This window comes from Centrocercus urophasianus, unplaced genomic scaffold (assembly GCF_019232065.1).
Source record: "Centrocercus urophasianus isolate 14NV4802_14NV808 unplaced genomic scaffold, USGS_Curo_1.0 seq_17, whole genome shotgun sequence".
Taxonomy (NCBI): Eukaryota; Metazoa; Chordata; class Aves; order Galliformes; family Phasianidae; genus Centrocercus; species Centrocercus urophasianus.
In genome coordinates, this window is record NW_024884722.1 from 29,874,426 (window position 1) to 29,886,601 (window position 12,176).

The window sequence follows — 12,176 nt, forward strand, 5'->3', positions numbered from 1 at the left end:
TTGAGAATGGCATTTTGACCCTAACCACTGTTCTTCTTATCACACAATTGAAAAACACTACCATGCAGACCTTTCAGTATCAGACCTAGCTGTTATTTTCTAGCAGTGCTGTAATTAGTACAGTATGATTTGTATTAGCTATGCTACTTAAAAATCATACAGTAGCCTCTTCTGCAAATTATGTGTGGCATTGTTATGTTTTGTACTGCAAAACCTACGTTAGATAGTTCTGTAAAAATCTCCCAGAGCAGCCCTGTCATTGCTCCTGGCTGTAATGGTAAAACTGGTAGTGAAGATCAGAAGGCTTAGCTGAGCGCTTGTGGTTCAGCCTTGCTCTGTGTAGAGCAGAGGTGTGTACTGCTGACTGGGCACACTGCTGCAGTACTTCTGCTGTGGCAGCAATGGTGGCAAAGGCTCCATGCTGGTATTTGGGTTTCAAACATTTTGCAAGTTTGAGAACAAAAGAAGAAAAAAGGCTAATATTTGTCTAAACGTATTCTACTAACCACGGTTTGCTGATCAGTTATTTGTTACTTAAGTCCTGCAATTCTGCAGGAATTTGGATCTGAATACTTATCACAAAGCACTTAGCTGTGTAATTTTTCACTCCTGTCCTTTAGGTTGTAATACTGTATATAATGGCTTTCTGTACATAATAAATATAAAGAAAATACTGCAGGATCTGCCAAATGTTGAATGGGAGGGAACTAACCAAGCTGAAATGATAACTGGTGAAGCCTCAGTCTTTTGGAATCGATTTGAAACGTATGCTTGTAAATGTCCTGGAAAGATCTCCACTCACATTCTGGATGTGTACATACAATGTGGATTTGCAAAATTCAGTACTTGGAATAATGCTCTGTATTTTGCAAGCCCTTCCTGTCCTGAAGGATTTCTGTGATGTCAGACTACTTGACCTGACAGAAAAAAACCCAAGTCATTTGATCTCAGCATAAATGCTAGTAACAGAGAGCACGTTACAATGGTTTCTAATATGGCTCCCTGTCCTCCTTACATTCATGAGAAGGAACTTCTCTTGCACTGGGAGAATTTTTCAGTCCCTCTATATAGCAATTCATGCTGCTGCATAGATTTTTATGTTTACAAATAACCTTTTTCAAAATGTATTTTAACACGATAGATCAATTGATGAAATAGGTAGTACCTAATAGATCTATTATTTATTTATACATTTATATTTCCCAGGATTGATTTCAAGTGTCATTCTTCAAGGTGGATTAAAAATGTTGTTCCAGTAGCAGTTTTTTGTATGGGTTGAAAGGATTGTTGTTTTTCTCAACCCAATTCCTGCCCTCATCTGTAGTGGTGTTGCTTCGGGCTGTGCAGAAATCAGCAAGGAGCCCAGCCTAGCACGGGTGGCTAATTTTTAGTATTGAAAAATCAAGGCTGTCCTGAAGCTCTCCTGCGGTGAATGGAGTGGCCCTGCTGCCCAAGGGCTTTCCCACAAGTGAGGTTTGCAGCCGTCTGGGAGTGAGATGTATTTACCTTTCAGCTGCCTGAAGGCAGGAGCAGGGTAATTTGCCACACCTAGTCCTGGCTAAGAACAGCCCTTATCCACTCCAGGGCAACCACAGTGATAAAGGCACTGGTTGAGTTAGTCCCATCAGTCCTTACCCGTGGGGATGGGAAGGACAGGTCATCCCATGGCCTTCCTTGTGGATGTGTTAAGCTTTAGACTCTACTGGATATTTTTGCACTTGGAATAAATAGCAATCCCAAGTAGAATAAATGTGATTTTTCATTTCTATTTCCTATGGTGATTCTCACTGTCCTGTAAGTGATGCAAAATGCTTTAGCAGCTCAGCTGCTGCTCCAAAACCAGAGTATCTGTACCAGACTGGTTATTCACACAAGGTAGGCAATAGATTGAAACATGTGTAAGCCCTGTGTTCTGCGGTGTCATACTTTGCTAAACTGTATGTGGAATTTCAAACTGTTACAGGTAAACTGATTTTCTGCAGAATGGATGGCTGGCAGATTTCAAAACTGTGAATGGGATCTGCAGTTGTATGAGGCAAGTGAAAATGCAAATAAAAACCTCATCGCACTTTTCTGTTTCTTTAACCCATGGGTGTTAGGGACCTCTTTCCTCTTTCAGCAGGATCAGGTGTAGGTGTGTGATGTTCTCTGGTCACTGCACACCAAACAGAGATGGCTCAGAGCTCATCCCTGGGAACAGCTTCTTACTTGGTTAGGGTCAGTCCTTGGACAGAAGTGCTGTAAGGACCGTTTCCGTGCTCTCCCCTTCCTCCCCCCCTCCTATCCTCACTTTAATGTTTTGGTTTTCTTGGTGCAAAAGTGAAATATTAAGATAAGGTGTCAAAAAGAACATGATAGTGTTTTAAAAATGGATCCAAATAGCTCTGAATTGCACTGAAAAAACTGGTTTTAATCAAAAGACTCTTGAGAAGAGCAGCTATCAGAATGAAAGAAGTAAGCAGAATATAAAGGAAGTAATATGACAAAAGTGATTAAAAAGGAGTACTGCAAGTAGTTGAAGTACATTGGAAGAAAGGTAAAAAAGTAGATTAAGGCTTTGAAAAACGGTTTTGCAAACATGTTCAGAAAGTGCCCAGGTTGTCTGATGAGCAGACCCAGAAGAAGAATAGTATGTGCTCTGAACTACAAAGTCTCTGCAAATGTTTTCAATGGAACATATGCATAAAAATTCCACAGGTGCAGAATAATGTCCTGGCTGATAACCACGTCATTTCCATACAGTGATTTAAATGTATTGGAGGGCTGGTGGCCTCCTTGCCTGCCCACTGTGAGACCTGCTAGGGTCAGTGATGTGTCAGGAATCCCAGAGGGATGCTGTCAGTGTTGTTGGGTTACTGAGAAAATGGGGAAAGTTTTGCAGGTTTGTACAGCTGCTGTTGAAGATTCATGAAAGAATTTACCTCTTCTTTTTCACATCACTGTCCTCTTTTCAAAAGCTGCTTTTCCAGCCCTGTGCCATTTGGTGTTAGACGCACCATGTCTGAAATAACTAACTGCAGCCTTCACCTCATTTGCCCTCCCTAGCAGGGATTTCTAGCTGTGATAACCCTGGTAAAGGGCCTCTAATTGTAAAGCATTGGCCTTAACTTGATTTCTTACAGATGCACGTGCCCATCATTTCAAGACAACTGTTTGGATCCCTTTCTGTTGCTGGAGGCATGCGAGGGGCTTCCCTTCAGCATTTGCTTTGGAAATGAGCATGATCTCTTAAACTCTATTTCCCATGGATTAGCATACAATATCTCTATTGAAATTTATTTTGACAGCTTGGGTTTTAGACAGTTTGTTCTGCATTTTGGCTTCAATCGTGATGCCACATGACGGTAAAGAACAGCTGAACTGAGTGGACATCTGCTGCCACAAAAGTGGCCATTAAATTTACAGGCAGGCATAAACTCGGCTGAATTGAAGATGCGACAAAATCTCACTCCAGTAGGGAGCATAAGCATAAAGGCTGTGGCTAACACTGTTTGGAGGATGTACACTCTTTCCTCCTCTCCCAGTCTCTACCCTGTAGTGTGGTTACTCTCTACCCATCAATTCATCTTATTTTGATATATAATTCCTCTGTAGTTCCTCAGGTTAATACTGAACCTTCTGAGCACACTTGGGAATTTTGGAAATTATTTGGGAATATTTAAATGGCCTCTCAAATAGCAAATAAACATCAACTTTAAAACAGCCAGTGCATTGGCCCGTGGTACTGGCAGACAGCTCTGCTTGAAAGGCCGCTTCTCAGCCTCATAGGAAATAGGTGGGACTGGGAGAAGTGGAACCAAGAAAACAACCGCAGCTTCTCATCAACAGTCCCCAACCCAGCTGTATTAGAGGTTGAACTTTGATGACTCATGAAATGAGCATTTCCTAGAGCATTTTTCTCAATGAGTGCCATTAAGACATTGTTTTTTGTTGTTTTTTTGGTGGTTTTTTTTTTTGCCTCATCTGAAAGTGTTTCCCTACTTGCTTCTGCAGTGCACATAGGCTTGTTCCTGATGCCCAACTCTTTTTTGGTATGTTACTACTATTATTACCATGTAATATTATCAGCAGCTATAATAAATTGTAAAATTACAAAATTATTACTATAGCATTATAATAACATTGTTCCATTAGGAGTTAATTCCATGGCAGACTACAGGACAGGACTTCAAGCACAAAGTGCCTGTTGTGTTCACTTTCTTAGATGCTCATGCCTACACAAAGTAGGCCCATGGAGTTTTGAGGCTTCAGTTCCCATGGCCAAGACCACTGTGTGACACAACTTTTTATCGCTGCTACCAGTGTGAATCCTTCAGCCCTCCTGGTTCAGCCAGCAAGCCCCAATGACTGGTGACCACTTTGCCACTTAAGCCATATTAATAGGGGATAAAGAGCATCTGTGTTGGCTTACAAGGTCTGCATTTTAAGAACTCCTCAGTGACATCCCTGCAGCCACCACTGTCAGGTGGGAGCTAGTAGCTGCTGTCCCTGCTGCACTACTAGACCAACACCTTTCTCTTTCATGTTGTGTTTTGCTAATGACATATTAGATTGGAGGGCACTTGTTGAAATACCATCAAGTACGACATCATGATAGGTAATGTGCATTTTTGCTAAAAATATCATGCCCATATGGCTGTGGTTAGCTGCCAGGCATAGACAGCAGTGGCAGCCCAATGGACCCACTAATTGCAGCCTGCCCCTTGTGAGCTGGAAGCAGTCACAAAACCCAGCAGCAGTCCTTAACGTTCTCCATCAGTTTGTTTTTCTGATTAGCCTTAAAATCAAAGAGCCTGCTGATTTTAAATCTACAGAATCAGCCCCACGTCTTCTGGAGGCTTACAGCAGCTACACTAGCGCACGTGCCCCAGAAGATATGTATGGTTCTAAGCTTTTGTGCTATAAATATTTTTCTATCCTGGTCCGCAGGTTGGAGGTTAAGTAGGTTCAGGCTAATCTTGATTTGTGACCCAGCTTCACATGTATTGGTACTGAGGTTAAGCTCTTTTCCGACGGCTGCTGCATCCAGCAGGCTGTAATGAAGTCCAAGCACACTAGATGGCCCCAAGAGAACACAATGCTGCTTGGAAATCAGAACTGAAAACTGCTGGCTTTGGATTTTAAAATAAATATATATATATATTCTAATGATATTATTTAGACTGAGTTTTTCAAGGGGACCAAAGAGCAATTGGTACACGTCTTATGTGGGAAGCCCGAGAACTTAAAATAGCACTGAAATTTTATATTTGGTACAATGTAGATGAATGTTAAAACCAGTCTTTTCTCAGGGAAGTCCATGGACTGGCTATACCTGTGTTGCTGTTTTCATTGCCGTTGTGTAAGAATGGAGACAATGAGAGGGGAAAAAATATATATATTTTTAGGTGGTTGTCTCACTGGAGAACTAGTGTTCAGTTTCAGTGACAGAATAGCTGAGTAGCTTTCTTGCCCACCATGTGTAATATTGCACCCTGCGATGAGCTGTGAGGAGGTTTTGGAGCCTGATGGTTTGCACAATCAGCACTACGTGCTGCCAAATCACAGCTGGGAGGTCTGGTCCTTATTGTGGTTTTTGGCCTTGATGAATGCCATTCAAATACAGGAGACTGAAGCAGACTCATTTTAAAACAAACAAACAAGCAAACAAACAAACATAAATAGGCCTGGTTAACTACTTGGGATCAGAAGAGTTTTCAGCTTCAGGAGCCTGTTGAGCTTTATATAACCATCCAAGCAAATCTGTCATCCCCATGGCTGTGTAAGAGGCGGCCAGGAGTGAGCCCAGGGGTGATTTTTAGCCCTTCGACATGGGCTGTGAACCATACTACATGTGTTCTTTAGGCCTGGGTCCCCAGCAGGATTTATTTCTGCGTCAAGGAAGATTACAGATAATAGGATTTGCTTCTTGGAGGCTGTTGGCATGTTTGGTGAACACCCTGCACAGTGCTGTCTTAAAGGAGAATATGGACCCTACTATTCATCACATTTTTCTTCTTCTTGTGGCCTTCCACAAGATAAACCCTTCTTTTTCATCTTGTGTCACAGGATGCTCTTGTTCTCAAGACAGTTTTGGAAGGTAAGAGAACTAGTTACCTTAGCTGTAGCATCATTGTAGAAGCTCAGAGATTTCTATATATATATTCCTATACATATTTGTTGTTGTGATGAGGACCAAAACCAAGTGGCCTCATGGTATGCCTTTGCTATAACTAATACTACACATTACCATCTTGAAGATATAATTATGAGATCTCTTTTATTTCCTTGAGATACATAGTCATATGTAGATATGAACACATGTAACTTTTTTTTTTAAATGCTTTTTAAAAATTATTTTAATAGTATTCTTAGTGGGAAAGATGGTGTAAAACTGAACTGAAGGATGGATACACTGCTTCTGCACGCCATGGAAGCAACACTTGTTAATTCTTCGTGTGCTTGCAGATCTATGTAAGGAAATGATTTGTTACCCATGAAAGTAGCATATGACCTAGAGAATTTTCTTGTTTCCTCCTCAGGAGTTTACTCTGCATGTCTGCACTGCTGAGGAAGATTCCTGAAAACATTCCTCAAGACATTAGAAAAATTAGAATAGAAAACTCTCACCTAACAGAATTGCCTCGTGGGTCATTTGCGAACATTAGTGCCTTGGAGTATCTCTGGCTCAATTTCAACAACATCACGGTGATGCACATGAAGAGCCTGGAGTACCTGCCGGTTCTGAAGGAGCTGCGCTTGCAAGGGAACAAATTAAGTTCGGTGCCATGGACAGCATTTCAAGACACCCCAGCTCTGAAAATTCTGGACCTGAAGCACAACCGGCTGGATGTCCTTCCAGAACACGCGCTCCGCTATCTGCCCAACCTGACCTATTTAGATCTATCCTCAAATCAGCTTACTGTCATATCCAGGGATGTCTTCTACAGCTGGCCTATCTATCAGAGAAGCCAGAGGGCGGCAGGGCAGGGCGAAGCTATTTCCAACGTTGTCCTGGCCCTCCATGACAACCCATGGATCTGTGACTGCCGCCTGAGAGGATTTGTCCAGTTTATCAAGTCAGTTGGTCCTCCTCTTATTCTGATGAATTCCTACTTAACTTGTTCAAGCCCGAAATTCAGGGCAGGGAAGTTTTTTCATGAAGTGGAGCTCAACAGCTGCATGAAGCCACAAACTTCAGCCCTTGACACCAATCTGACAGTCCCAGTGGGGCTGAACATCACCCTGACCTGCTTTGTGCAAGCCAGTCCTGCCCCGGCCGTCTGGTGGACTTACGCATTCAAACTTCTACGGGCATTTAATGGTAAGCAGAGAAAAGATTTTTTTTTAATTTATTTATGTTCTGCTACTCTGCTGACATAGTTCTTCAGGCCATCTAGTCACCACACCAGTTCTCTGCCTCTTCGGTGCATCACTGTCATTGTGGTTGCAAAAGAATCCACGCAATCTTAATTATCACACTTTATGTGAGAAATTGGCTAAAGATGAAAGGAACAAGTTCCACAATTATTTTATGACGTGGATTTTTATTAGTAGCCTTTCCATCATGGCAAATGATATAAGAACTATAAATAATACCTCAGCCATGCATATGTATAAAATATGCAGTTATCTAGGCATGCATATAAATATATAATATATACTGCATAATATACAGTTATATAAGTATATAGGTGTGTGTGACTAGATATGTCTATGTATGTATATAGTCTCCATACACACATTCTCTATACATATAACTCTCTGTATATAATTATATATTTAAGTATGTGTTTACATGTGTGAACACGTACATACTTGTAGACTATTCCCATATATTTTCTCAGGAAATATCCCTGCAATCCACAAACCCTTGAAGCCACATCACTAGACACTGTCCACTCTCACTTTATAACCAAAATGAATGCTGTTGTTCTGCATAAACCCCGCTAATTTATCTGCTTTGCTGAGGACTTCATACTAGGAGACCTTTTCCCTTCCTCTCTGTCCAGCTGGCCTCATACAAGCCCTCCCTCACAGCTATTTTTGGTTCCAGCCTTCAACAGGGCAAGTTGCTATTTTCATACGTTCAAAGCTAAAAAGACACACAGCCACTGTGCAGGTTATGTGTAGCCTTAACAATCCTGCTATCTAAGTAAGGCAGCATTTACCCTTAATCTTGGTCTGATGTTTGATTTATTTCAGCATTTTAGCAGCACTTGTGAATCTTTCTGTGAGCACATGCTGGATTAATAACACACAGGTTCTTCTTACCAATGTACCCATTTTTGTGTAGATAATGTGCTAGTTCATAGAGTTACTAAAATTGCATTTTGCATCCAGGTTTGCCCTTCCTTGGCCTCACGTGCCTCTTTTTTGGGCCAGAGCCTCTTGGGAATAGAGTTTTTCAATTTCCAGTCTAGTGGAACGCAGCACATGTTTGAACTAGAGAGCCTTCCCTGCTTTCTTGCAGCCTGGACACATGGAGGGCAGAGCGCCATGAGACATTTAGGGTCTGCTCAGTGAAATGTCCCTCTCAGGGTAGGTTCACTGAATATCCTGAGCTGGAAAGCACCCACAAAGATCACTAAGTCCATCTTGTCACTCCACACAGGGCCACCTAAAAGTTAAACCACGTAAGAGTTTGACCCAACAGTTGTTGAGCTCCAGAATGCTTGACGCTGAGACCGCTGCCTCAAGAGTGTTCCAGTGCTTGACCAACTTCTCAGTGGAGAGCCTTTTCCTATCCTCTGACCCTCCTCTGATGCAGCTGTAAGCCCTTACTTCGCATCCTGTTGTTACCAAAGAGCTGAGGGCAGTACGTGCCTCTCTGCTCCTCTTGTGAGGCCAGTGAGGGTCCTTACACTCTTCTTTACACTGAGCGAGCTAAAGAACCTCAGCTGCTCCACAGAAGTCATGCATTTCAGTCCTTCCAGTATCCGTTGCCTTACTTTGGACACAACATAATGCTATTACATCTTTCTTGCACTGTAGTGCCCTAAGCTGCAGGTAGTACTTGGAGGTGAGCTGCACCAATGCTGAGTGCAGCGGGCCAGTCACTTCTTTCAGCCAGCTAGCTGTGCTGTGTCCAACGGCCCCAGGACTGGGTTGGTTGGCTCTTTTGGCTGCCAGGGCCACACTCCTGTTCCCTTCTCCCCAGGATAGGCTGGAGCTGCTTGGCTCCCTAATCCATACTCTGTTCTGAGATGGTCTCAGGGCTACAGTATCACTACTCAAGACACTGACTTGGCTTCTTTCTGCCCTGCAGTTTCCACTCAGCCCATCAGCGAGGAGACTGTCCGTTCTGACCTGCTGATCCCAGCTGTACGGCCTGCAGACTCAGGCAACTACACCTGCACAGCCGCCAACTTCTTGGGCAACGCCTCGGCGGCCATCATGCTCCATGTGGGTACCTCACCAGCCTTTGCCACGCAGCCGGGCTGGGCCGCTGCCTCCCCAGTTGAGCCAGGCGCCCATGTGGAGGTGCGTATTGCCAAGCAGACGGTCTATGGCATCACCCTGGAGTGGTTTGCAGCGGCGGCAGTGGCAGAGCCGGGAGAGATCTGGTACACGCTGTTGGTGGGTCGCTACGACACCGCGCAGAAGGACGCCATCTATATCGGCCCCGGTGTCAACACCTATTCGGTGACCGACCTGCTGCCCGCCACCAAGTATGAAGTCTGCGTGGCTGTTCGCAACCAAGCGCCCCGCAAGGGCCAGTGTGTTGTCTTTGTAACAGGCAGCGACATCAGCCAGCTGGAGCAGCGCGAGAAGCTCATCCACATTGTTGTCATCGTCTGCGCCATGGTATTGGCTGTGCCCGCAGGCATGTATGCCTGCACCGCCGAGGCCCGTCCCGGCTGCCTGGCCCGCTGTCCTGCTGCCTGGCCCCGCCGCCGCCGTGGGGACAAGCAGCCAGGTGCTGGCAGCAAGGAGAGCACACTGGACAGCCTGCCTGGCGGCAGTCAGGATGGACTCTGCCGTCCTGATGGTGGCCGCGGTGCCCGGCGGCCCCCAGCACGCGAGGAGCCTGAGCGCCCCGGCAAGGCCCGGTTGCCCCACAGGAACAGCGCTGACCTCTATTAGCACAGCCCCCTCCCCAAACATATCTGTGGCTGCACGGCCTGGTGAATGGCCTCTATCTTGCTGGCTTTCCCCATGTGGCACAGACATGGAGCATGGTGGGGTGTACGGCCAGGATCTCCAGAGAGCTCGGTGCCCCAGGACTGTGGGGCGTGCACCCCAGCACCCCAGGCTGCCAGCACTGCCACAGAGCAACATGCATTGGCACACACACATGCACTGAGATGCACTCAATCAACCTAACAAACAACATAGCAAAAATATTTTGCAGTCGCTTCTTAAGAAATGTTTTAAAGCCATGGTGTGACTGCTTCAATCTGGCATGCAAAGAAACAAACATTAACAAAATCACAGACCCTACAGCTCAGTAGAAGCACGTGCAGTGACAGGCTAGAGCTGCCTGCTCTTTTTCACATAAACATCTTTTTTTTTTATTATTATTATTTTTTTTTTTTAAGTATTTTTATTATTATTTCTTTATTTTTCCCACCCAGGAGGTGGTAGGCATGGAGGTTGGTTTCAGCTCCTCCCTGTGCCAGGTGTGGACTTCTGTTGGCTGCCAAGTGGAAAAGTAAGAAGGTGAGGGTGTGGTTTGGAGTGCTTTTTTGTTTGTTTTGAATTCTCCTTTGTTGTTTTCTTACTCCTGTGAACCAGCGTAATGTGATAGCAGTGCAGGGTTTTACTTGTTTTCTGATGGGAATGCTGTATGTAATACAGAGGGAAGGAATATTTACTTGTGTCTAAAACGTGTCTTAGACGAGCAGTTTAGTTTCCTGCATAGCCACGCTTTTGCATAACAAAAACTTGCATATCTAATGCCTTTTGTTACACAAGTGTTGTGTGAATTTATTTATTTTTTAATACTAAGAACAAGAGCTGGTGAATGAACATCTTGGTTTTTGTGGACAAGTACTCAACCACTGTTTCCCTTTCAATTCTTACCACCACTTCTCTCAGCTTCCCCAGGAAGGCTTGTGGCAGTGGCTTTGGAGGTGATGTGGGAAGGTGATGGGGATACTTGGAGTGACCCTTGCCATTGGGACATTGGCTGCCAACACTGTATGGGTATGGCCATGACTGTAGGGCTTTGGCTGCTGTTGAGTGTCTGAGCAGCAGCCAGGCCCTCACCCCAGACAAGGATGCACCACCAGTCTCTCCTGCTGCTTCACAACCCGCACTTGCCTTCTTGCTGGAGGCAAAAAAACCCGAACACCCAAATACGCATGTGGGAGCAACTGGCTCAGGCTTGCAGAGCAGCTGCATTTTTTGAGAGGGTCTGAGGACACATGACTCATCTTCTTTTTTTTGACCTTGTGATTTCCAGCACAAACAAATTATGTGGCTGGCAGACCCACAGCCCTTGTTCTATAGGTTATTGTAGACTTTGTCACAAAAATAAACAAAACAAAACCAACCAACCAAACAAAAAAATGAAAACAACAACAACAACAAAAAAAACAACCAAAAAGCCAAAACCAAATCAGAATAGAGACGTTGGCTATAGTTGGAGGGACAAAAAACTAATGTGAGCTTTAGCGTGTGGCAATTTGGCTTCTAGTTGTGTTTGGGTGACCAAAGCTAGGCTTCCCTGTGTATGTTCTGTGCTGTTCAAACTCAGGCCCCATTTCCCTCTGCAGCACCTCCACCTGCATGGCTCCTAAACACAGAATTGCTCTGTCAATGCTGACTTTTGTTGTCATACCTGAAGGGGCTTCTTAGTCTTGTCTTAGAGTTAATGTAATAAACATGACTGGTTTTCAGAATGTGCAGTGTTCTCTGCTTTATTTCTGCTCTTTTGTCATTACAAATCACAAAGAAACCAGAGTGCTGAGCAGCGAGGGGCAGGGCTGGACCTCCTGACCTGGCTTTGCTGGGAAGGGCAGTGCTGGCTCAGCAGCAGATCCAGGCCCCTCTACCAATGTGCCCCAAAGGAGGGGCACTGCTGTCCCACAGAAACTGCCCAGCAGGGGCCATGGGGGCTGGCCTGGGAAGTCATCCCAGTCATTCAGCATACAAACAAGAAGGCATCTCTGTCAGTGAAAACACGCCATGAGAAGAAACATACTGTGAGAAGTTTTCAATATAGATATTTTTTGTTATTTATTAAAAAATTT

General features: G+C 44.4%; 1 protein-coding gene across 1 annotated transcript; it reads left to right on the forward strand.

The window, feature by feature from the left end:
• Positions 1-6,044: 6,044 nt before the first annotated feature.
• Positions 6,045-10,065, forward strand: LRIT2 (leucine rich repeat, Ig-like and transmembrane domains 2). Its single transcript, XM_042818903.1, has 3 exons — positions 6,045-6,079; positions 6,522-7,303; positions 9,248-10,065. The coding sequence occupies exons 2-3, from the start codon at positions 6,535-6,537 to the stop codon at positions 10,063-10,065; spliced, it is 1,587 nt and encodes a 528-aa protein (XP_042674837.1). The 5' UTR covers positions 6,045-6,079; positions 6,522-6,534.
• The last annotated feature ends 2,111 nt before the right edge of the window (positions 10,066-12,176 follow it).

Excerpts from the sequence above, each read along its gene's own strand:
- LRIT2 (XM_042818903.1), top strand. The coding sequence starts at position 6,535 with ATGTCTGCACTGCTGAGGAAGATTCCTGAAAACATTCCTCAAGACATT. Across the intron at positions 7,304-9,247 it reads ACTTCTACGGGCATTTAATG|TTTCCACTCAGCCCATCAGC; the intron begins GTAAGCAGAGAA and ends TCTGCCCTGCAG.